This window comes from Gorilla gorilla, chromosome 18 (assembly GCF_029281585.2).
Source record: "Gorilla gorilla gorilla isolate KB3781 chromosome 18, NHGRI_mGorGor1-v2.1_pri, whole genome shotgun sequence".
In the NCBI taxonomy this organism is placed as follows: domain Eukaryota; kingdom Metazoa; phylum Chordata; class Mammalia; order Primates; family Hominidae; genus Gorilla; species Gorilla gorilla.
Window position 1 is genome coordinate 96,338,016 of NC_073242.2, and position 25,890 is coordinate 96,363,905.

Sequence of the window (25,890 nt, forward strand, 5' to 3'; positions counted from 1 at the left end):
CACCTGTGCACCGTCCAAGTATTCTCTTAATGCTTGCTGCTTAACATTATTGTAGCTCTTACTGCTTATTGAACTCTTATTTACTCATGTATCTGTAGACCTTAGTAGCCCCCAAACATCCCCAGGCTTTACCGCAGGGACCAGTGCCTAGTGAAGTGGTAGATGTCAATAGATGGATAGCCAAAATAACCACATAGGTGTCTTACTTTATTTCAGGAATGCCTCTGGCTCAGGCAGTAGCCATTCTTCAGAAGCACTGTCGCATCATCAAAAATGTCCAGGTTCTCTACAGTGAACAGGTGAGTGGTGGCTGATTTGTTTATTGAAATAGCATCCCTCGGTAGTGAGTCACTTCCAGAGCTGATGCTTTGGGATAGGCTGACTGGCAAGGATAGCTGTGTTCGAATGGGAGAATCTCTAGCACCAGCCAGTTATCAAGTACCTTTTCTTTGATTCTGAAACTTCTGCTCTTGATTATCTAGTACAGCTAGGTTTGGAAGAGCAGTAGTAATTGAACCTGTGTTTTGTCTGTGCTCAACTTGCCTACAGGCCCTTAAACAGGGACTTTTCAGTGGTAGGTCGCTTCAGAGGCTGTCTCTGGTCTTTTAGAGTGCTTACCTTCCACTTCCGTGTTTAAAATTGTCTTTTCTGCTTTTGTTGGTTAGTTTGTGTTCAGGATTTTTGCAGTGAAGATCTCTAGCTAGCACAGCATACCAGATTTGAAAGGAAACAGATATAATTCACCCCTTTATCTCTCTCAAAGAGCAATCTTCCCACCACTGAATTCTCTGAAACCTGCAGTTCTGTGACACAGACCATGTGCTGCCATGTTGAACAGCCTTTGTGGTGTCCTGTGTGTCACAAGCCTCAGGGAATAGTTTTGAGCCTACAGAGGCTAAAGGATGTCCCCAATGACTTTTCTGAGACCCTTTGAGTACTAGTTTGATTATTTTAGTTCTATTTGTTCCAATTAGTTTCAGATCCTAAAGCAAATGACAGCTTATTTCTGACATGAAGAATGTTGTAAATTGTAGGTAGGCAAAATTTCTGAGAGGCTTCTCAGTTTGACTTGGAGCAGAGTCAGAATTGGGCCTGTTACCTATACCCAGAGATTACATTCTGCCATGTTGTACCCCTCTACCAGCCTAGTGAGACCCTCATGTGAGGGATCTGATAGAAGACATACTTAATCTCCAAGCAAGTGCTTGAGTATTCATGTGGTGCCTATGACAGAACAGGACACTTGTAGGAGTGGGCATGTGGTGCCTCTGACAGAACAGGGGACTTGTAGGAGTGGGCAGGGGTTTCTTTTTTTTTTTTTTTTTTTTTGAGATGGAGTCTCGCTCTGTCGCCTAGGCTAGAGTGCAGTGGCACAATCTCGGCTCACTGCAGCCTCCGCCTCCTGGGTTCACCCGCCATTCTCCTGCCTCGGCCTCCCGAGTAGCTGGGACTACAGGTGCCCACCACCACACCCAGCTAATTTTTTTTTTTTTTTTGTATTTTTAGTAGAGACAGGTTTTCACCCCGTTAGCCAGGATGGTCTCGATCTCCTGACCTCGTGATCTGCCCGCCTCGACCTCCCAGAGTGCTGGGATTACAAGCGTGAGCCACCGTGCCTGGCCAAGAGTGGGCAGGGGTTTCTTAAACCACCGTGGATTATCAGTGCCAAAGTGGATTCTCATTAATTAAATTAATTTATTTACTTTTTTTTTTTTTTTTGAGACAGAGTTTTGCTGTTGTTGCCCAAACTGGAGTGCAATGGTGCAATCTCGGCTCACCTCAACCTGCGCCTCCCGAGTTCAAGCGATTCTCCTGCCTCAGCCTCCCGAGTAGCTGGGGTTACAGGCATGTACCACCACTCCCAGCTAATTTTGTATTTTTAGTAGAGACAGGGTTTCTCCGTGTTGGTCAGGCTGGTCTCGAACTCCCGACCTCAGGTGATCCACCGGCCTTGGCCTCCCAAAGTACTTGGATTACAGACGTGCGCCACCGGGCTTGGCCTATTTAACTTTTAAGAAAATTTATTTTAGTTTTTTTGAGACAGTATTCTTGCTTTGTCATCCAGACTAGAGTGTAGTGACACGATCACAACTCACTGCAGCCTCAATCCCCTAGGCTCAAGTGATCCTCCCACCTCAGTCTCCTGAGTAGCTGGGACCACAGGTTCATGCCACCATGCCTGGCTAATTTATTTTTATATTTTGTAGAGATGGGGTCTCACTGTGTTTTTCAGGCTGGTCTCAAACTCCTGGACTCAAGTGATCCTCCCACCTCAGCCTCCCAAAGTGCTGGGATTACAGGCATGAGCCACCACGACCGGCCAAAATGTATTTCTTATATCACCATCATCGTTGTCTGTTATTCCAGTATTTGGGTATAAACAGTGTTAGCATTAAGCTGATTTTCCCCAATATCTTCTAAGCAACTTTAACACATTAGCAAATATGGGTTTGACCAGGCACTGTGGCTCACACCACTAACCCCAACACTTTGGGAGGGCCGAGGCAGGAAGATTGCTTGAGTCCAAGAGTTCGAGACCAGCCAGGGCAACATAAAATAAAAAATTAACCTGGAGTGGTGGCACATACCTGTAATCCTGGCTATTCGGGAGGCTGAGGTGGGAGGATCATGAGCAGTGAGGTATGATTGTATCACTGCACTTCAGCCTAGGTGACAGAGCAAGACCCTGTCTCAAAAAAAAAAAAAAAAAAATGGGTTTTTGAGTCTGAATCCTGATTTAGATCTCTGCTTTTCTCATTTCTAATTCATGAGAGTTGTGGCATATTAATAAGTAATCTGGTTATCTTTATGTAAAACAGTATAGTTTCTTGATAATAGAACAATCTTTGGGTTTGTTTGTTTGTTTCTGAGACAGAGTCTTGCTCTGTCACCCAGGCTGGAGTACAGTGGCATGATCTTGGCTCACTGCAACTTCCACCTCCCAGGCTCAACCGATTCTCCTGCCTCAGCCTCCCAAGTACCTGCGATTATAGGGACATGCCACCATGCCTGGCTAATTTTTGTATTTTTAGCAGAGATGGGGTTTCACCATGTTGGCCAGGCTGATCTCAAACTCCTGACCTCAAGTGATCCGCCCGTCTTGGCCTCCCAAAGTGCTCGGATTACAGGCATGAGCCACCACACCCAGCCTAGGATAATCTTTGGATGAGGATCAAAAGGAGATGGTCTCTCAGAACTCTGATCTGATGCTTTTTTTTTTTTTTTTTTTTTGAAGCAGCATCTTGCTCTGTCACCAAGGCTGGAGTGCAGTGGCATGATCATGGCTCACTGCAACCTCCCCTACCCTTCCTCCTTTAGTTTTGCCATTCCTGGGCTCCAGCCGTCCCCCCACCTCAGCCTCCTGGGTAGCTGGGACCACAGGTGTGCGCCACCACATCTGGCTATTAAAAAAAAAAAAATTTGGCCAGGTGCAGTGGCTCATGCCTTTAATCCCAGCAGTTTAGGAAGCCGAGATGGGCAGATTACTTCAGGTCAGGAGTTCGAGACCAGCCTGGCCAACATGGTGAAACCCCGTCTCTACTAAAAATACAAAAATTAGCCAGGTGTGGTGGTGCACACCTGTAATCCCAGCTACTTGGGAGGCTGGGGCAGGAGAATCACTTGAACCTGAGAGGCGGAGGTTGCAATGAGCCAAGATCGTGCCACTGCGCTCCTAGGTAACAGAGTGAGACTCCATCTCAAAAAAAATTTTTTTGTAGAGACAGGGTCTCATTATATTTGCCCAGGCTGGTCTCAAACTCCTGGCTTTAAGCATTCCACCTGCCACGACCTCCCAAAGTGCTGGCATGAGCCACCGTACCCAACCAATGTGATGCTTCTTAAATTTGGGTCCTGTCCTCTTCTTCTGCCTACTTTCTTCCCTTCCTTACCCATTTGTCTCTTTGTTTCCCAAATGCAGAAAACATTTTCTCTGCATTAAACATTTCAGAAATATGTTCTTGTCTCTATGCAAATCACACCTTGGAAATGAAATGTCAAGTACGTCCCATCTTTCTTAGAGGGAAAAGATATTAACAACTAGTAGCAGATGATTTTACTGAACTGCTTCATATGAATGACAGCTAGGTTACTGGAAGAACCTGCTTAAATACCACATAGTACATGTGTATTTTGGTTTTAGAGATATAAAGTATTAATAAGACATTGCCTCTGAGAGTAATTTGATTGCTTTTGAAAATTGCTAGGTTATATCCTGAATTATAACAATGCTAGGAAAAAAAAAAGATCAGATCTTGGGAAAGTATAGGAAAATCCAGATCCTGGCACATGCCTCCTCCAAGCAAGATTCCTGAAGGAGACTAAAATGTTGCTTCACTCTGCTTATTCCATGGAATGGCTCTCTCCAAAATGGAACTTTGTGTTCTGGGTTGATACTGGTAATCCAAGGTCAGAGTTCATTGTTCCATTATCTTGCTTGAGACCTAATGGTTTAGACATCCATATAGACCTACTAGAAAATACAACATTCTTCCTTTAGTTTTTGCCAAGCATGATGGTACTATCTGGGCCTGCTGCTTTGTGGGGATCAATGGGTTGGAAGGAAGCAACCTGCCCTAATCCCAAAAGACTCTTAGGAGAGAATTTCTCCAATGAGGCCAACACCAGCAGTGGCTTATGGCCTTCCAGCCTATGTCTGTCTCTGATAGCCATATCTCCATCATTCACTTTGTCTAACTTGAGAAGCTCTATAAAGAAACTAAACCTTTGGCCGAGCACAGTGGCTCACGCCTGTAATCCCACCACTTTGGGAGGCTGAGGCAGATGGATCACGAGGTCAGGAGATCAAGACCATCCTGGCTAACACGGTGAAACCCCATCTGTACTAAAAATACAGAAAGTCAGCCGGGCGTGGTGGCGGGTGCCTGTAGTCCCAGCTACTCGGGAGGCTGAAGCAGGAGAATGGTGTGAACCCAGGAGGTGGAGCTTGCAGTGAGCCAAGATTGTGCCACCGCACTCCAGCCTGGGCAACAGAGAGAGACTTCATCCAAAAAAAAAAAAAAAGTAACTAAACCTTTTGAGCAGCCATGTGTTAAAGAAGGGTGGGGTTTTAGATGGTGTTTTTCCTTCTACTATTGGGCAGCCTCGATCAGGGCTGTGGAGAATCTTCAGACATTGAATCCTTGAATTAATTGCATTGGACCAGAAGCATGCAGATGGGGCAGACACAAGAGGAGAGTGCTGTGTGCTGGGTATTGGGCTAGATGCTTTCTGACCTACTATCTCTGTCCTCATAACAACCCTGGAGGGAAGGGATGAAAGTATTCCCATGAAGAAACCAGAGCTCAGATAAGTTTTGAGAGTTACCTAAGGTCACCAGGGTTCTGTCCACTGCTTTGTTCTGCTACTCCCCTCCCCCAGGATTCAGAAGGGGCAAATGCAGAAATATGACTCTTTAGATCTTAGACTTCGGCTTTTCAGGAAGAAGCACAAATGAAATGGGATGGGAGGCTGGGGGGAGAGAGAAAAAGGATAAGAGGGTCATCTCATAATCAGATCACAATATATTTCTTTGTCCTAGAATTTGATCTAAACCATCAAAGAATAAAAATGTGTTCCCTGTGGATGGTACGAACAGCCTGAGTGTGAATGGATGTAGGTTCAGCTGATAGGCATAAGCAATATCTGCTGAGTTTAGATACTGGACTAGGCCTTTTCACATGACCTGTATTCCTCACCAACTGCTCTGTAGGTTCGATGGCAGTGAACTTCATTTTGCAGATGTGGACCCTGGAGCCTGAAAGGAGAATGATCTGTATACTCATATAACTTTGTCCCTTTTCCCGAGGTATTTTTACTCAAGCCCAGAAGGGAGAGGCTCTTTTCAGCCGATATTAAGAAACAGCAGCGGCAGGCTAGAAGTAAAAAACACCATATGTTCATGCAGCAGTTTTTTTCTGGTTTCCAAGCACCATTAGCTGGAGGAGAGAGGGACTGTCTGCACTTAGATATTCCTTGCGTGTTGCATTTATATTGTAAGGCTTTCAGTAGGTGCTTAGTGAATAAATCAGTTACTCAGAATGTATTTTATTTTTGTTTTGTAGTCTCCTCTAAGCCATGACCTCATTCTTAACCTGACTCAGGACGGGATCAAACTAATGTTTGATGCTTTCAATCAGAGACTTAAGGTAACTATAAATGACAACTAATGTTTCATGTCCAGCTGGGCCAGTCTTTCTGGAGCTAATTAGTATGTGCTATTGTGAGATGTTTCAAAACTTATAAGTAGGTGTGGACTTCTTTGGTTCAGAGATCACTACAATGTAGGGGACTGAAGCTGTGCCTGTTCCCCTAAAAAGAGGGAAGATGGAAGTGGGTTGGGATGGTCAGAAAGAGGCTGGGAAGGGCTGCTTTCCCAGGCTCCAGAGGGGAAGGTGAAAGAGTGTTGAAGATTTGGGAAACATGCTGTGGGGAGGGGGCTTTCATGTCCAGTAGGAAAACAAGATAGTTTTACTTCATTTTTTTGTCAAACACTGTAACTTGGTTAGAAAATGGAAACTGTTCTTCCTAGAATGCTGGAGGTTGGGTTAACAACACCAGCAATGAGTTGATTCTTTAACCCTGGGGAGGAAATGTAAAAAAACAACTTACTAATATGTAGGGCTATCTTAATTGGCATTTGAGTGCAATTTACTAACACCTGTTTGAGTCCAGTCTGGTTTTCTTTGTTTTTGTTTTTGTTTTTGTTTTTGTTTTTTTGAGATGAGGTCTAGCTCTGTCACCCAGGCTGGAGTGCAGTGGCTTGATCTTGGCTCACTGCAACCTCCACCTCCTGGGTTCAAGGGATTCTTCTGCCTCAGCCTCCTGAGTAGCTGGGACTACAGGTGCACGCCACCACGCCCAGCTAAATTTTTGTATTTTTAGTAGAGATGGGGTTTTACCATGTTGACCAGGCTGTTTTCGAACTCCTGACCTTGTGATCTGCCCACCACAGCCTCCCAAAGTGCTGGGATTACAGGCGTGAGCCACCATGACCAGCCCAGTCTTTTTTTTTTTTTTTTTGAGACAGAGTCTCACTGTGTCACCCAGGCTGGCGTGAAGTGGTGCAATCTTGGCTCACTGCAACCTCTGCCTCCCGGGTTTAAGCAATTCTCCTGCCTCAGCCTCCTCAGTAGCTGGGACTACAGGTGCGTGCCACTACGCCCAGCTAATTTTTTGTTTCACCATGTTGGCCAGGCTGGTCTTGATCTCTTGACCTCGTGATCTGCCCGCCTCTGCCTCCCAAAGTGCTGGGATTACAGGCATGAGCCACCGTACCCAGTTCAGTCTGTTTTTGGTATACCCTGTTTACAAATGCCTGGGCCTCACAGGTTAGTCATGTGACACCAGAGTCATGCCTCAAAGTCATGAGGTTGGATGGGCCCTGGGCAGTGGCATGCCAGAGTTGTTGTCCTTCTTAGGTTATGGAGTAGCCTTTCCAAAAGACTTGGGTACTTACCAGTTCTCATCATCCTTGTCACAAGTGAACTGCTAAGGAGAGAAAACAAAACATGGAAAGAGAATCAGTATGTGGAATTAGAATTCCTCATTCTATCCTGTCTCCATGGCCAGAAGTTCCACACTGGGAAAGGGCAGAGGATGATCTTCAATATCGCATAATCACAAATTGGAGCCACAAAGTGGCTCACGCCTGTAATCCCAGCACTTTGGGAGGCTGAGGCGAGTGGATCACGAGGTCAGGAGATCGAGACCATCCTGGCTAACACGGTATAACCCCGTCTCTACTAAAAATGCAAAAAATTAGCTGGGCATGGTGGCGGACGCCTGTAGTCCCAGCTACTTGGGAGGCTGAGGCAGGAGAATGGCGTGAACCCAGGAGGCAGAGTTTGCAGTGAGCTGAGATCGCACCACTGCACTCCAGCCTGGGTGACAGAACAAGACTCCGTCTCAAAAAAAAAAAAAAAATTGGGGGGAAATTAATCTGGTAACATGGAAATGCCTTTACAAGTAGTCATTTCCCTTTGACTTGGTAAAAGTCCACTTTAGAAAATGTAACCCAGAAACACTGGGGGAAGGTAACGGTATTTCATGGTAATGAGAAGCTGGAAGTAACCTAAATGGGCAACAGAAGGGATGTCCAGCAGCCCATAAAATCACAGCATGGTGAAGACAATGTCATATGTTTAGTGAGTGCTTAGTATATGCTAGGCACATGGCTGGGTGTTTCACATGCGTTTTCTAGTTTAATCCTAACCTGCCTGTGAGTAGGTACTGTTTACTAACAAGAAAACCGAGGGACAGAGAGGATAAGTAGTCTACCTGATGCCAGGCTTTTAACTGGATATTGGCAACATGTGGTGGCTGATCACTTAGGCTCTGTTGATGGATCTGGGAAATAAATGAGAAAAGCTGAAGAAGTGTACAGAAATATGAGGAATGGGAGGTACCTTTGGATAGGAAAGGAGATAAAATCGAACCGGCAATCCTCTTCTGCCTTCTGTGGGATCTCCATGAAGGAGAGACTGGGGTCCTGCCTGAGTCTTCTGCAAACTGAGCAAGTAATCACCCAGGTGTTTTTGATTGGCACCAGCCTGACCTGACCTATCTTCCTGCCCTTCCATCCAACACCTTCAGAATCCACCTCTTCTGATGCTGCCTCCTATAGTTGCTTCCCACCCCTTGCCTCAAGCCTAAGAGAGACAGCCCTGTGGAATGAGGCTTTATAAGTCACAACCTTTACAGCCACCTGTCTTTTCCATTTTTATCTTGGCTGCTGCCACATCTCTTCCCCTCTGGGGAAATCAGGAGCTCCTGTAGTCCAGAGATGGAAAATCATGGGCTTTAGCCTTCCCAGCTGCTTGTCCCTGTAGTGCAGCAAGCTCCAAGAGATGAATTCTGCTTATTGATGCTCCTAGTGACATGAAGGACTCCAGGATGGCCAGCACTCTGGGTCCATTGCCACAAGTGCTGCTTCATGCCCTGTGATTAGCTCTGGTCCACTGTTTTCCCATTGATCAGGCAGGGTCGAAGTACCTATATGTGTTAGACCCATATAGCTGTTGGCAGGTGGGGTGCCAGTGATACAGGAGGAACATCGTGCAGGCTCACTTCCACAGGGCGGGTGGTGGGAAGCTTTGGGGGATGACTGGCCAGCTGTAGGGACAGAAGTGAGGGAGGTGAGTGCCTGCGCCTGCTATGAACAGGAGGGCTTCTGGCTGAAGGTAGAGGCTCTCTGCTAGACAAGGCTCTGGCCTCAGTGAAATGGCATGCCAGTTTGGCATGATATATCCCCATGCCCAGATATTGTGAAGGGGACACTGGCTATCTTCTGAATCATAGCTGTTCCCCTGCCCTTCCTTCCACAGCCCCTCCTGGCACTTCTTTTCATGCTTTCAAGCTTCATACCAGGCAGAATTGCCTAACATGAATTGAACACCTTCCCTATGCAAGTTAATGAGTCCCTCAAGGGGCTTAACTTATTGGACCACTTAACAGAATACACAAGTATGGAGGAAAGGATTCATTCCAGTGCTGTGACGGCCTAGCAGAGGGAGCAGTTCTTTCTAGCAGATAGGATCAAAAGAGCTACATTATAGTCAAGAGGTATCCAATTTGGTTCAGTGTTGTGGTCTCTAAATAAAGTTAGGGATAGGGTCTCTGGCCAAAAGCGAACCTACTATCTATTATGTCTCAGTTTCTTTGGCAGTGCCAGATGTTCCTGCATACAGTGCCCCACAGCCTCTTCCACAATCAGGCTCAGATTGGCAAGACAAACAGATATTGAGCCAGCTCTGCTTGTGTCTCCACAATGAGAGCAAAACCTCCCAGCTGGAGGATGGTAGATGGTGCTCCAAGCCCCTACCTGTGCTGCTGGCTGCCAAGCCCTTGACACCATTGCATGGAGGACTTCATAGTGCTTATTACTTGGCACCACTGATGGCGGAGTGTTAGGTGATGCCTTTTCCTTTATCTCTGCCCTGCCCTGAGTTCTTAGAGAATTTCATCTGAGGCTGAACCCATTAAAGAGCAAGCTCCACAAAGGTCCTGAGGCTTTCTTGTTTCAACCAGATCCTCTTCATCAGGGACATAAATGAATACTGTCACACTTGTGTGACAAATATTATGGCTTGCTTTCTAACGGGATAGACCTCCCCCTCCATCTTTTTGTTTTGTAAACAAAATCAACTTCAAAATAAGCTATTTTCTTTCTTTCTTTCTTTTTTTTGGAGGAGTCTCGCTCTGTCGCCCAGGCTGGGGTGCAGTGGCGCAATCTCGGCTCACTGCAAGCTCCGCCTCCCGGGTTCACGCCATTCTCCTGCCTCAGCCTCCTCAGTAGCTGGGACTACAGGCGCCCACCACCACGCCTGGCTAATTTTTTGTATTTTTCAGTAGACACACGGTTTCACCGTGTTAGCCAGGATGGTCTCGATCTCCTGACCTCGTGATCCACCCGCCTCGGCCTCCCAAAGTGCTGGGATTACAGGCGTGAGCCACCGCGCCCAGCCTTTTTTTTTTTTTTTTTTTTTTTTGAGACGGAGTCTCGCTCTGTCACCCAGGCTGGAGTGCAGTGGTGCAATCTCAGCTCACTGCAACCTCCAACTCCTGGGTTCAGGCGGTTCTCCTGCCTCAGCCTCCGGAGTAGCTGGGATTACAGGTGTGTGCCACCACGCCCAGCCAATTTTTGTATTTTTAGTAGAGACAGGATTTCACCATGCTGGTCAGGCTGGTCTGGAACTCCTGACCTCAGGAGATCCACCTACCTGGGCCTCCCAAAGTGCTGGGATTATAGGCATGAGCCACCGTGCCCGGCTAAAATAAGCTATTTTCTAAAGCAACCCGACCTGGGTTTTAAAATGCAGCAAAATATGAGATGGGAGGAAGGGGGCTTAGTGCCCAAAGCAGAGCCTTAACAAGCTTCATGTCTGTGGAAGAGATCATTGTCCTATAGGGTGGTGTGTGCTCCATCCTGACCCAGAAGTGGACTGCATGTAAAAGCCTTGACCCAGAGCATCCATGGACATCTGTTGAGCAGTCCACTAGGAGAGGGAAGCTAAGAGGTTATGCTGAAGGGGACACTGGCTATGGTTATGCTGAAGGGGAAACTGGTTTTCTCCCCGGTTTCAAAATAACAAAGGACTGTCATGGTGGCTCATGCTTGTAATCCCAGCACTTTGGGAGGCTAAGACAGGAGGATCATTTGAGCCCAGGAGTTTGAGACCAGCCTGGGCAACATAGTTTTTTAGTTTTGCTAAGATTCTATCTCTACAAAAAGTTTTTTAAAACATTTTAAATGAGAACAAAAGATAACATGCAGTGCTTCCATAAAATTTCTATTGGTAATAGTTGTTTTTTTTTTTTTTTTACTATTTATTCTATAAATGTATTTTTAATAATTTTTAGTCTGTCATCACTTTCAGAGCATTGACAACTCTTAAACTTTTTTTTAGGTGATCGAAGTATATGATTTGACTAAAGTAAAGTTAAAATATTGGTAAGTTTTCTCCCCTGCTGGTATATGTCACACTTGGTATAGACAGGCCATATCTACTACTTTCATAAGTTAGTAAAGATTCACATCTGTCACAGATGTGAATTATAGCCTGGTGCCATGATTTCCTGAGGCAACCTTCAAGCCTGCTCAGTTTCCTGGAGAAAAGAAGTAAACCTTATTAAGAATATGTGATGTGTTTAACACTTCATGTATGTGTCATCTAGCTTAATCCACTTGACAAAGCCAGACCTCAGCTCAGAGGTGATGTGACAGTCTCCTGGGTCATAGCTGCCCTCCCGCTGACAGCCTCTCTTGGCACCTCTTTTCATGTTTTCATGAGTAATAGAGGTGGGACAAACCAGATAGGTCTGACTCCAAAGCCTATGCTGAAGAGAATGCCAAAGAGACCACCATTTTAGAGCTATAATGTATTTTTTAGAATTACAGCGGGGATGACATGCACAGTCCAAAGTTGTTGCGCCCCCATTATGGCAAGGCAGCATGCCTGCATCTAAAAATCTAGAATACTCCTTCCTTTCTTTCTTTTTTTTTTTTTTTTTTTTTGAGATGGAGTCTCTCTCTGTCACCCAGGCTGGTGTGCAGTGGCGCCATCTCAGCTCACTGTAACCTCCACCTCCTGGGTTCAAGCGATAGAATACTCCTTTCAGTAAGTCTCCTTAACTGGCTTCCCTTTCCCTTTTTGAGGGTGTGAAGAGGACCTGATTCCTGGGGCAGGCTCAGGCAGTTTTGCTGATAGAGGAGTAGACAAGCAAATGTGTGGTACCACTGGCCCCTGCAGGTTCTAGTTGTCTTTTAGTTTTACTGGGGCCTTCATACCTCAGGGTCTGGTGGCTTCTCTTCTCTACCCTTTTCTTAAGAGTCACTGGTGTCATAAAGCCCCAGAGGATCAACTCTGTATATCAGCCTCATGAAAACTGACCTTCTCCTGACCTCATTAATTCTCTTATTTAAAAGTTCTCTAATTAAGCTTTGTATTTTGATATAATTAGAGACTCACCTGCCTGTGTCTTAAAAATAACTCTCCCAGCTACTATCTCACATGATCTGTGGGCCCATCTTGTGAAGCCTAGTATTAAAAAATATTTTTGTTTTTCAGTGGCGTGCATTTTAATTCTCAGGCCATAGCTCCTACCATTGAACAGATTGACCAGTCTTTTGGCGCAACCCATCCTGGAGGTAAGCCAAGTCCATCTGATTCCTCTGGTCATCAGTGGCAGTTCATAGCAATAAACCTGCCCAGTAGTGCCATCCCACCCCACTTCCTGGAGTCAGGCTCCCATAGGATTGTGGGGTTGGTACTTGAGTGTGAAGTAAACATCCTCCCCCTTGTTTTCAACCTAGTAGGCCAGTTTAGAAACAAGCCACAGGGAAGGTGTTGTCAGTCATTACTCCCTGCCAGGCTGGTTTATGTTAGCCATTTCAGATGCCAGTCAACCATGTTATTTTCTTCTCCCCCACCCCCAACAGTGTACAACTCCGCTGAGCAGCTCTTCCATCTCAACTTCAGAGGACTGTCTTTCTCTTTTCAGTTAGACTCATGGACTGAGGCTCCAAAGTATGAGGTTAGCCCTTCCTGTCCCCTGGTGTTTGTTGTATGTGTCTGTGGTATGGCTCAGCAGATGGTGTCATGGGATGGGAATAGAGGAGTGGGTATTAGATAGGCAGACTTTCTTTGGTTTCCATGTATTTGAGCTCTACGGGGTAAAGTGGTAGAGTGGATGGGTTGACAGAGGAAGAACAATGCTCAGGCTGGCATTCCAAGGAAGAGGATACTTCCCACAATGGAGTGAGGTCAGGCTCACTTTTCAGAGATAAGTTCATTCATTCCTTATTTTCAAGCTCCTAATCAACAGTTTTCCTGGTGGCCTAGAATTTGGAGATTTCATCCTTTGGATTCTCAGTTACCTTTGTTTTTGCAAACATTTCATTCATCCTTGGGGCTGTGAAAATGATAAGCTTTCATAAGGCTTATTTTAATTAAGGAAGCATTTCTGCATTTTCCCCTATGAAGAAAAGGAAAACTGACTGGGCATGGTGGCTCATGCTTCTAATCCCAGCACTTTGGGAGGCCACGGCGGGCGGATGACTTGAGGTCAGGAGTTCGAGACCACGTTGGCCAACATGGTGAAACCCTGTCTCTACCAAAAATATTTAAAAAAAAAAAAAAAAAAAAAAAAAAAAAACAGGCTGGGCGCAGTGGCTCACACTTGTAATCCCAGCACTTTGGGAGGCCGAGGCGGGCGGATCATGAGGTCAGGAGATTGAGACCATCCTGGCTAACATGGTGAAACCCCGTCTCTACTAAAAATACAAAAAATTTAGCTGGGTGTGGTGGCGGGTGCCTGTAGTCCCAGCTACTTGGGAGGCTGAGGCAGGAGAATGGCGTGAACCCGGGAGGCGGAGCTTGCAGTGAGCTGAGATCATGCCACTGTACTCCAGCCTGGGTGACAGAGTGAGACTCCGTCTCAAAAAAAAAAAAAAGAAAAAAAGAAAAGAAAAGGAAAACCAAACAGAATTAAAGGTGGACTTACGGGGTTTTGGGGAGTTTACTGACCCAGAGCCAGAGAGCCAGGATTAAGGGTGCACTTTGACCCTTTGACCTGAGCAGCTCTTGAAGACCATGAGTGACAGGGAAGACCAGAGCCTGAGTCCCATGACCTGTAGTGCCCTAAGTAAAACTCTTGACCTTTGTTTGCAGCCCAATTTTGCCCATGGCCTGGCTTCTCTCCAGATACCCCATGGAGCAACTGTAAAACGAATGTACATCTACAGTGGCAACAGCCTGCAGGATACCAAGTAAGTATAAGGAGCACGAGTTTCATGCTAAGGCCTGGGCTGCCTGGGAGAAAGAACCAAGCCTCTGCTCATTCTGTGTCTGTCCCCAGGGCTCCCATGATGCCTCTGAGCTGTTTCCTGGGCAATGTCTATGCTGAGAGTGTAGATGTTCTTCGAGATGGAACTGGACCTGCAGGTTTACGACTTCGCCTACTTGCTGCAGGTCAGTGACTGGCTTTGAGGTTGGTACATTCCGCATTATACCCATGTTGAGACAGTCTAAAATCCCACGTGCTTAGGGTGTGTCTTAGTCCATTCAGGCTGCTATAATAAAATACCATAAACTGAGTGGCTGCTAAACAACAAAAATTTATTTCTTGCAGTTCTGGAGGCTGGGAAGTCCAAGATCAAGGCACTGGCAGATTCAGTATCTGGATGCACCTGCAGTCTAGTTCATAGAAGAGACTTCTCCCCGTATCCTCATATGGTGCAAGGGGCTAGTTAACTCCCTGGAGTCTGTTTTTTAATGGCACTGATCTCAATCCTGAGGTCTCTGCTTCCATAATGTAATCACCTCCCAAAGCCCTGACCTTCTAATACCATCACCTTGGTGGTTAGGATTTCAATATATGAATTTTAGGGGAACAAAAGCATTCAGTCCATTGCCACATAGTTGGTAGAAGACAAATGATGCAGATGTTTATGGTTAAAGCTTTTGTTTAGTTTTGTCAAGGGACTGGACATAGTCTTATAATTAGCAAATCTTAATAAGCAACAGCACTGCTTCTCTAAGCATGCACATAGGCCTGCTGTGTGCTTATATAGCTTTGTGACAGTTCCCAAGTGTTTCCTGGAGATGCATCCTGTGGGTTGCAGTGCTACTGCTCTCCCCTTTTTTCTTTTTCTTTTTTTTGAGACAGAGTCTTACTCTGTCGCTGAGGCTGGAGTGCAGTGGCACGATCTCAGCTTACTACATCCTCTGCCTCCCAGGTTCAAGTGATTCTCCTGCCTCAGCCTCCCAAGTAGCTGGGATTACAGGCACGCATTAGCACACCCGGCTAATTTTTGTATTTTTAGTAGAGACAGGGTTTCACCATGTTGTTCAGGCTGGTCTGGAACTCCTGACCTCATGATCCGCCCACCTCGGCCTCCCAAAGTGCTGGGATTACAGGCGTGAGCCACCGCACCTGGCCAGCTCTCCCCTTTTTTCTACCTTTTTTTGTTTTGTTTTGTTTTGTAAGAGATGGCCTCATTCTGTCATCCAGGCTGTAGTGCAGTGGTGCAATCATAGCTCACTGCAGCCTCAAAACTCCTGGGCTCAAGTGATCTCACCTAAGCCTCCCAAGTAGCTAGGACCACAGGCATGTGCTACCATGCCCAGTTAATTTTTGTGTATGTGGAGATGGGTCTTGCTGTGTTACCCAGAATGATCTTGAACTCCTGGGCTCAATCGATCCTCCCTCCTTGGCTTTCCAAAGTGCTGGTATTACAGGTGCAAGCCGCTACACCCAGCTTTTCTCCCTATATTATCCAGGCCGGTGTGCATTGGAATACTGTGGCCTTGAACTCCTGGGCTCAAGCAATCCTGCCTTAACCTCCTGACTAGGCTACAGGCACGCACCACCATGCCTGGCTCCCCTTTTTCTACCCTTAATGCCAAGTTCTCAACGTAGGCAAGCAGACGGGACTTGTTGAATTGTGGTTTGGCCACACCTTGGCCAGAGTTTTGCCAACCATGAACAACAACAACAAAAAGAAATAGTTGGCCGGGTGCAGTGGCTCATGCCTGTAATCCCAGCACTTTGGGAGGCCAAAGCGGGTGGATTACCTGAGGTCAGGAGTTCAAGACCAGCCTGACCAATATGATGAAACCCCATCTCTGCTAAAAATACAAAAATTAGCTGGGCGTGGTAAAGCACGCCTGTACTCCCAGCTACTCAGGAGGCTGAGACAGGAGAATTGCTTGAACTCAGGAGGCGGAGGTTGCAGTGAGCTGAGATAGCGCCATTGCACTGGAGCCTGGGCAACAAGAGCAAAACTCCTTCTCACAGAAAAAAAAAAAAAGAGTGCCACCTTCAGTAGCTGGTCCCTCCAGGATCCATACCTCATTTTGTGACATTCCCATGCCTGGCCAACTTCAGCTGCTTTGGGTTGTGGATCGTGCTTAACGGGACTGGGAGCTTCAGCGTGGAGTTTGTTCCCATAAAGAGAGCTGAGAACCTTCGTGGAGCTCATTGCCTAACCAGCATTTATTCATAAATTGGGTTCCTGCATCAGTCTCTGAGGCATTGATTCTTCTTCTTCTTTTTTTTTTTTTTGCTTCTTTTTTCTTTCTTTGAGACATGGTCTCCCTCTGTCACTCAGGCTGGAATGCAGTGGCACCATCATAGCTAAGTGCAGCCTTGAACTCCTGGGCACAAGGAATCCTTCTGCCTCAGCCTCTGAAGAAACTGGGACTACAGGTGCACACCACCACACCCAGCTAATTCTATTTTTTTGTAGACACCTGGTCTCCCTATGTTGCCCAGGCTGGTCTCAAACTCCTAGCCTTAAGCGGTCCTCCCACCTCAGCCTCCCAAATGGTTCTTAATTATTAAGAATCTGGTATATAGGCTGGACACAGTGGCTCACGCCTATAATCCCAGCACTTTGGGAGGCCGAGGCGGGCGGATCACGAGGTCAGGAGATTGAGACCATCCTGACTAACACGGTGAAACCCCATCTCTACTAAAAAATAGAAAAAATTAGCAAGGCATGGTGGCGGGCGCCTGTAGTTCCAGCTACTCGGGAGGCTGAGGCAGGAGAATCGCGTGAACCCAGGAGGCGGAGCTTGCAGTGAGCCGAGATAGCGCCACTGCGCTCCAGCCTGAGCGACAGAGCAAGACTCCTTCTCAAAAAAAAAAAAAAAAAAGAATCTGGTATATGAACTCTGAGCCCACTTCTGTGAACAGTTAGACAGACAGTTCACAACCTTCACGTTACGAATTTCTTAAAATGTGATTTTCTAGCCAAGACAGAACAACCACTTAAAGGAGTGTCACGCTTGAGCTATGGTTTTGGGGTTTTTTGTTGTTGTTGTTGTTTTTTGACAGAGTCTTGCTGTGTTGCCCAGGCTAGAGTGCAGTGGTGTGATCTCAGCTCACTGCAACCTCTGCCTCCTGGGTTAAAGCGATTCTAATGCCTCAGCCTCCCAAGTATCTGGGATTACAGACGTGTGCCACCACGCCAGGCTAATTTCTGTATTTTTAGTAGAGATGGGGTTTCACCATATTGACCAGGCTGGTCTCAAACTCCTGACGTCAAGTGATCCGCCTGCCTCAACCTCCCAAAGTGCTGGGATTACAGGTGTGAACCACCGCACCCAGCCTGAGCTATAGTTTTTGAGAGAATTGAGATGTGGCAGCAAAGTCAAGTGATTTAGTGTGGTTTTTTCCCAAGAGGATCACTGCTTGAAGCAGCAGGGTGGTCAAGGATCAGGGTCATTAATCATCCCAGGCGACAGCAGGAGGAGCCTGTCGAGGGTGGGCTCTCAGCCAATTATGTCTGCCACCTTGTACAGCACATTCCCAGCAGTCACACTGCTCACTGCTTACACTGTCAGCAGGGCAAATGATTTGTTAAGTCAGGGCCTCGAAGGGTTATCGTCTTCACTGAGAGTTTCCTGTGGCAAGCACAAGTTTCTCAACCCACTCATTTCTCATATCCTTCCTTATGGAATATGGCTGCAGTGATGCTTTTAATGCAGGGAGTCAGTTCAGCCATCTGGGTCTCCACAATAATTTGTAGAAAGATACACTTTGGGGAATCACAATCTAAAAAGTAGCTGAAACTCTTAGTAATTATACCTGGATATACTTCAAGCAGAAGGAGACAGAAGACTCACCTTTGAAGGGTGCCTTCCTTGCAGCCCCCATCTGACATCCACACGTATCTGGTGCCTGAAGAAATGTGTTAGGCCACTGGATACTTTGGGCCCAGAGTCCAGCTTGACAGGACTTTTGGTGGGTTCTATAGGTCACCCAAGGCTTGCCTAAGCCTTTATTTGCCCCTCAGTGTATACTTGCTGACAATAGAGATTCTTGGGTTAGTTGAACTCAGTACCTAGTTATTTCAGATTTGGGTTCTCTGAAGCTTCTGCATATAAAAAATGGATTGTTACACATGAGAGAACTTTGACAACTGTAAAGCCTTGTGCTGAGTAAGATGGTGTCAGTGATTATCATGGCACCAAGAATTACAATCCTTCTCAGATTCTTGGCTTCCTTTTTTTTTTTGCTGGGTGGTGGGAGCAAAAACCTTGTCTCCCCCTCCACAAAATGGGGAAATTTTTACTGTTGGTGTATCTATTACTATGCCACAACCACTTCTACATTTGTGTGTGTGTGTGTCATTAACTGTAATCATTTCTGAAATGTTTTATTAGAAAAAGTCAGAGCTTAAAGATTCTTCCCAAAGAATAAACTTTTGGCAAATCAGAAGGTCTTTTATTCCTCCACTTAGCTGGTTTGTCCCTTTTGAGTGATAATGGCTCTTGTCTGGGTTGGAGGGCTCTGTCAGGTGTTTGTGTAGAATTAGGGAGTCAGGTAATGCATGCTTCACTCTACTTGTTGATAGAGTGGTTTTACAGGTTCAGTGTCTCTGGTTAGGGGTTACCATTAAGAGTACTTTTGTAGTTTTTTTTTAAGACAGTGTCTCACTCTGTCACCCAGGCTGGAATGCAGTGGTGTGATCTTAGCTCACTGCAGTCTCTGCCTCCTGGGCTCAAGTGATCCTCCCACCTTAGCCTCCCAAGTAGCTAGGACTGCAGGAGTGTGCCACCACGCCTGGCTAATTTTTATATTATATTTTGTAGAGCCAGGGTTTCACCATGTTGCCCAGGCTGGTCTTGAACACCTGAGCTCAAGCAGTTCACCCCGCTTGGCCTCCCAAAGTGCTGGGATCATAGGCAAGAGCCACCACACCCGGCCAAGAAGTACCTCTTAACATAAATCCTTGCATCTTACCATAGTTGTGTGATGATCTGATTAAGGTCTTCTCCAGCACACATAAGCTCCAGTGATGGAGCTTATGGAGAAAAAACAGCACTGCCTTTTTTTTTTTTTTTTTTTTTTTTTTTTGAGACTGTCTCAGTCTGTCACCCAGGCTAGAGTGCAGTGGTGTGATCTTGGCTCACTGCAACCTCTGCCTCCTGGGCTCAAGTGATCCTCCCACCTCACCCTTCCAAGTAGCTGGGACTACAGACACCCACCACCATGCCCAGCTAATTTTTGTATGTTTTTGTAGAGACGGAGTATCACCATGTTGCCCAGGCTGGTGTCAAACTCTGAGCTCAAACAACCCATCCGCCTTGGCCTTCCAAAGTGCTGGGATTATAGGCGTGAGCCACCACGTCTGGCCAGAAACTGCACTGCTTTTGTTCACTTTTGTTTCTTCAACATCTAGCACAATGTCCTAGCCCATGGTAGGCAATAAAGTAGTGAATGAATAAGTGAATGAAGTATCCGGAGCTTCATGTCACATGTGGGGGATTGAATAAGTCCCTGGCATTATTTTGAATAGTGATCTCTTGTAAAGTCTTAAGCCCTGGTGACCTGATGTTTCTGATTGCATGCAGTCTTGCCCCTTGCCAGACCTAATAATGTAGCATACAGCCAGTAGCTTCTCTGGGGCCCCCAGAGAGGGTCTCTGGTCCTAACCATAACCTGACAACCTCTCTGTCTTGTTTTTTGCAGGTTGTGGACCTGGCCTATTAGCAGATGCCAAGATGCGGGTATTTGAACGTTCAGTGTATTTTGGTGATTCCTGCCAAGATGTTCTTAGCATGCTTGGCTCTCCACACAAAATCTTCTATAAATCAGAAGACAAGGTAGGGGAATTATGTTGCAGTCTCCTTCTTTTTTTTAATCAACACTAATTTAATATTGAGTATAAACTGTTTGCTATTTTCCCATAGAACTTGTTCTAAGTAAAGCTAATGGTAAAGTAAATTGAAAACTGTTTTCTAACCCCTGTAGTCCAATTACCCTGACTCTGTCCCTCTCCATAGTGCCTACCTTTCCTTAGAGACCAAGACAGTCCCTAGTCAACGACAGCTGGCCCCATCTCCTCCTAGATTGGTCAGCACCAGCAGCTGAGACTGCCCACACTCTTGCTTGTTCCGCAGCTTAATGTTACACATGGAACACAATTTGTAGACTTTCAGTTAATCCGGAACTATATTAGAGGGATGGATTTTAATTTATGGTTATTTTTTCCCTACAGATGAAAATTCATTCTCCTTCCCCTCATAAACAAGTTCCATCGAAGTGTAATGACTACTTTTTTAACTACTTCACTCTTGGAGTGGTAAGTTGTGATTCCTCAGAGAAGCCCTTCATTTCTATTGGGGTGGGCAGTGCATCTTTGCAGATCTGTGTGTCCACATGCAGCTGGAACCATGCCTGGACATTGGGGAACCTAGCCCCAGCTGGCTTTGCCCAGGGTTGTTTTGCATAGGCTCTGGTACTCCAAAGTAGACCTTTCCTGCAACCAGGATTGCTCAGGAACACTAGGTTCCCTGGTACCTGTTGACTTCTTTTCTGAGGGAAACATGTTCCACAGATGGAGGCCTTGGAAATCATTCAGATTAAGCTGTTTGGAGAACTGCCCTTTTGTAAAGCATAGGACCCTCTTCTTGAGTCACAAAATGGAGACTGAAAAGGATTGGAGACAGTGGGGTGTGCTTGTGTATTTTTAGAGGACCACCCCAGAGGCATTGCTGTATCCCTGTGCTGTGGACCCAGGGAGCTGGATATAGCTGGTAGCTGGCCAGTGCAGACAGTCCAGCTGGTGGGTGAGTTGCATACATGAGAAATTATTGTATAAACAGTGTTTCAGCAGGAAACATCTCAAGAGGGCAGGGCTGGCCTGGACCATGGGTCTTGTAACCTTTGAGCCTTCTATGGTCTGAGGTCCTGAGGTAGCAAACAGTAGATTTCACAGAGGGAGTGAGGAGAGACTGAGTCTGCCTAAGTGGGAAAGACCAAACACAGGAGCCAAGAGTAGTAGGGGAGCTGCTGTCGGGTCACGAACTCCTGAGAGTAGGATGGTGGCAGGAGGGAACAGTGCTGTTGCAGCTGGACCTCTGGTTCAAGGGCCAGTGATGATAGTATCTCAAGAAACTTAGGGTGTCGCTTTTCCAGCCGGAAACTACTTTGGCCGGTGGCGCCTTTGCCCCAATTTTTGCTTGGTCCCGCTGGGCTCATTCTGCTCACTCAGTCTGGCAGGCTGTGCTTAGCTCATGCTACCAGCCTGGATCCCATGCCTGCCGAGGGCAAGCCAGGCATGGAGTGGCAAGGGGTGTGTGAGCGAGTGAATGTGGCATCCGGCCACTGTGCCCAGCCAGGCATGCTGACTGCTGTGGTGGGGCAGGCAGCTCCAGGCGCCAGCATAAGCACCAGCTCCATGTAAGGGTGAGGCTAGATCACATGTACCACAAGCGGCTTCCATTGCGGGCACCCATGTCTGGACAAGGAGAATGCGGTGGCGCCCGGAAGCTTGGAGACACCAAGAACCACAGAGCCCCAAAGAGGGTGTCACAGCTCTGGCTCGGCGAGCTCCTAGGTCTGGGCTTCCTGAAGGGCTGCAGCTCTTCTCTCCTTGTCACCCACAATGTGGAAAGCGGGGCAGGGCATTTCAGCCTTATTTGTGTTACACCTCTTTCAATCCCACCATTCGGTGGGTCCCGAGTTCTTGTCCTGCGGCCAGGAAGAATGAGGTATGCAGACAGCTGGAGGGTGAGCAAAAAGGAGAGGAGCTTTATTGAGCAACAGAACAGTTCAGAGGAGACCCATGGTGGGTAGCTCTTTCTGCAGGCAGGTCATCCTGACGAGTGTCCAGCTCTCAGCAGAGAGAAGACCCATAGTGGGTAGCTTTCTGTAGGCAGGTCATCCTGAGGAGTCAAGGAGTCCTGAAGTGGGTAGCTCCTTCCCACAGTTGGTAGTATTGACATCTATCCAAGTCTGGCTGAATCTGGGGTTTTTATGGGCTCAGAAGGGAGGAAGTGCATGCTGATTGGTCCATGAGCAGGCCCGGAAAAAGCACCATAAATTCTCACTCCACCCATAGACTACCCAGAGCTGGCAGCCCGGCCCCCAGGCCTCAGGCCATCCCAGGCTTGAAGGTGGGGTTTCACCTCGGACCCAGCCCTTTCTGCCCAGGAGCCCTTTTGCTTCCTACCACCATCAGCATGCCATCCATGGTGCCCATCCTGTTCATGCCGAGGCGGCAGGGGGCTAGTGTGTCAGTGCTGCCCTGAGTGCGTGCACTCCCAACCAGGTCGTGACAGCGCCTGGGCTCAGCCACAACTTTGCCCCTCCCCAGAGCAGGCACCGGGAGTGGGGAGAGGCTAGGTAGTGGGAGCAGGCACTTTCAAGCCTGCCAGGGCAAGGGGCCTTCTGGGCCCCTGAGAGTGCAGGGATGCCAGGGTCTGGAGCTGCAGCTGGGAGGCTGCAGCTACACCCAGGAGCATGGGCTCCTGCCCTGCCAACTTAGTAGAGGCCAGGGCTCTCACCTGTTCCCAGTTCCCATAGGCTCTGCATAGTTCTGTGGGAAAACAGAGGTTTCGGCCACACTTCCTCTGCTCCAGTCGGCATCCTCGCAGCGGCCACTCCAGATGGGCCATTGCTGCCATCAATAGGTGACAGGGAAGATGGAGAGAATGGACTGGCCTCAGTAGGACTTAGTTGGCTGTGGGTACAGGGGTAGAGTCAGAGGTTACCCTGAGGTCACGGGCCCAAGCAGCTGGATGGATATGAAGCTGGGAAGGGTAGGGGATAGGAGGGAAGTGTTCACTGGGTGGCATCAAATCCAGGTCCAAGTCCTAGAGAGAGGTCAGGCTGGAACTTCAGTTCCTGGGGTTGCTGACTCCCACAGAGGGTGTAATGGAAGCCAGGAGGGTCTGATGGATTGTGGAATTCAGAATAGTCAAGTGGCCTTGAGCCCCTCAAGAACCAGGTGACTTGGCCAGCATGGTGGCTCACGCCTGTAATCCCAGCACTGTGGGAGGCCAAGGTGGGTGGATCACCTGAGGTCAGGAGTTCGAGACCAACCTGACCAATATGGTGAAACCCCCATCTCCACTAAAATTACAAAAATTAGCCGGGCGTGGTGGTGTGCACCTGTATTCTCAACTCAAGGAATCCTGCCTTGGCCTCCCAAAGTCCTGAGTCTGCATCCTCGGATTCTCTTGGCTCTGCTGCTTACCATCTGGGCACCATGCCAGGTGACTTACTGTACCTCCTGGGGCCTTGGTTTCTTCATCTGTAAAGAGGAACCTGCCTTGAAAGTTTGTAAAGCACCTTTATTCAGTAAATCTTTATTGAGTACCTACTGTGTGCCAGGCACTACTCTAGGAGTTGGGGATACAGCAGTGAAGAACACAGACGGACAACCCTGCCCTCACGGAGCTTATATTCAGAGGGAAGAAAGCCACTTAGCAGGACAAAGAGCTAAAATGGATAGTACAGTGTGTTGAGAGGTAACACACATGACAGAAAAGATAAGGTATGGGGCCAGGCACGGTGGCTCACACCTGTAATGCCAGCACTTTGGGAGGCCGAGGTGGGCGGATCACCTGAGGTCAGGAGTTTGAGACCAGGCTGGCCAACATGGTGAAACCCCGTCTCTACTAAAAATAAAAATAAATTTAAAAAAAAAGCCAGGCGTGGTGGTGGGCGCCTGTAATCCCAGCTACGCGGGAGGCTGAGGCAGGAGAATTGCTTGAACCCAGGAGACGGAGGTTACAGTGAGCTGACACAGTGCCACTGCACTCCAGCCTCCGTGACAGAGTGAGACTCCATCTCAAAAAAGAAAAAAGAAAGAAAATGTCTAAAAGCTGCTTGGCCTGTCCCCTGGACTGTTGTCTGGAAGAAAGGTGATGCCTGCAGGCATTCTTGCTGTGGTGTGCAATGGATGTCCCAAGTTGGACATGCCTTTGGAAAGGCCTCTGCCCTGCCTCAGTAACATTCCCTCCTTGAGTACCCTTGTTTTCTATCCCAGGACATCCTCTTTGATGCGAATACACACAAAGTGAAGAAGTTTGTTCTACACACCAATTACCCTGGGCATTATAATTTCAACATGTGAGTACACCTGTCTGTTCCTCCCCTCTGTGAAGTGAGTTTTGGGCTGAAAACCCCAGGAAAGAGCTTTTGGCTTTGGGTGTTCACTAATTTATCTACACCTGAATTCTTGCTGTTTCATGGGAAGTGAATTTCCTGAGTGCTTGCTGTGTTCCTGGCACAGGGTTCAATGCCTTACATCTCTCTGTTTGAACCCATTTTACAAATAGGGAAATAAGTTCAGAAAGCTTGATGTCTTATCCAAGGTAATAGGCTCTCCAGAACCCACAGCCAAGATCTTTTCTGTTCGACTTCCGTGCCTAAATCTGGCCTCCCCCAGTGAACACTGTCAGGCACTCAGAGCCAGGGCTTTGGGCAGGTGTGTTTGGTTCTGTTTCTCCTGGGGTGTGGGGTTGGAATATGGGAGTGGCCAGGCCTTCTAGGAGGCCCAGCCTTTACCCATCTGCCTTCTCTCTAGTTATCATCGCTGTGAGTTCAAGATCCCACTAGCCATAAAGAAAGGTGAGTAGTGAAAGCTCTCAGGGTAAGGGAGGGGTTTTAGAGTCTGTTTTCCACTATGAAAAGGGAGAAAGATCGAAGCAGTGGTTGGATGTGTGGAGCCTCTGCCCATGGCCTCAGTTCCTCTGGGGTGGGCTCATTGTTCTGGGGGCTGCAGTGTTCTTGGTCTGAGTCTCCTAGAGGCCCTTGAGGCCTTTTCCTATGACTGTGGGATTGCCGGCCTCTGGAGGGAAGAGTTTCTTATCTACAGATGATCATCTAGGGGGCCCCAGCCCATCCTTGTTGCCTGCCACCCACTGCCAATTGTTGTAGCTCACACCTGACTGACCTCCCTTCACCCCTCCATCCTCTTCCACCCTGGAACTCCAAAACAGCCTGTTAATCCTCCCCATGTACTCCAACCCCAGTGCAAAGGGACACCAGGTCTGGTTCCTACCTAGGGCTGGGGCCACAGGTAGGCTGGGCCAGCTACAAATCTGCCCCACTGTCTTCTCTTTTCAGAAAACGCAGATGGTCAAACAGAAACATGCACGACCTACAGCAAGGTGAGCACCTATCTTCCTACCTGGCACAGCCTGAGAATGAGGTGGACATGAGCCTGCAGGCAGTATGGGGCTGTGTCCTCTAGGCCAGCCATTGGTCACAGGCATGTTCATGTCCCTGCTAACCCCTGCTCCCCTCTATCCCTCTTGCAGTGGGACAACATCCAGGAGCTCCTGGGCCACCCTGTGGAGAAGCCTGTTGTCCTGCACAGGTGAGTGGGAGTTTGATGTCCCCGGCCACCCCACCTGACTCCTCAGAGCCCAGAAAGCCCAGGGAAGCCTGGCACAGTGGATGTTGCTTAAAAATTACAGAAGTTTCTGATATTGCCACAAGCATACTTCCTGCCCCACTCTGCACATTAGGACTGAGTCAACTGTTCTGTGTGTTCATCTTTGATAGAGAGAATGTCCCCAGGGGTAGCTCCCCTCTCCCAACCCTACCTGTAGGTATGGGGGCCTTCTCACCCTTAGTTATTCAATAAGG

The 25,890-nt window shown here is 47.5% G+C and overlaps 1 protein-coding gene across 2 annotated transcripts in view; it reads left to right on the top strand.

The window, feature by feature from the left end:
• PHAF1 (phagophore assembly factor 1) overlaps positions 1-25,890 on the top strand; it is a 37,325-nt gene that overhangs the window by 8,812 nt on the left and 2,623 nt on the right. For both annotated transcript variants that reach the window (XM_004057793.4, XM_019012595.4), the window contains exons 3-15: positions 217-299; positions 6,063-6,146; positions 11,406-11,449; positions 12,567-12,646; positions 12,938-13,032; positions 14,169-14,266; positions 14,356-14,468; positions 19,978-20,111; positions 20,507-20,590; positions 24,284-24,366; positions 24,824-24,867; positions 25,366-25,409; positions 25,560-25,618. In XM_004057793.4, coding sequence (XP_004057841.1) covers positions 217-299; positions 6,063-6,146; positions 11,406-11,449; positions 12,567-12,646; positions 12,938-13,032; positions 14,169-14,266; positions 14,356-14,468; positions 19,978-20,111; positions 20,507-20,590; positions 24,284-24,366; positions 24,824-24,867; positions 25,366-25,409; positions 25,560-25,618 — 1,045 coding nt within the window. The remainder of the gene's footprint in view (positions 1-216; positions 300-6,062; positions 6,147-11,405; positions 11,450-12,566; positions 12,647-12,937; positions 13,033-14,168; positions 14,267-14,355; positions 14,469-19,977; positions 20,112-20,506; positions 20,591-24,283; positions 24,367-24,823; positions 24,868-25,365; positions 25,410-25,559; positions 25,619-25,890) is intronic.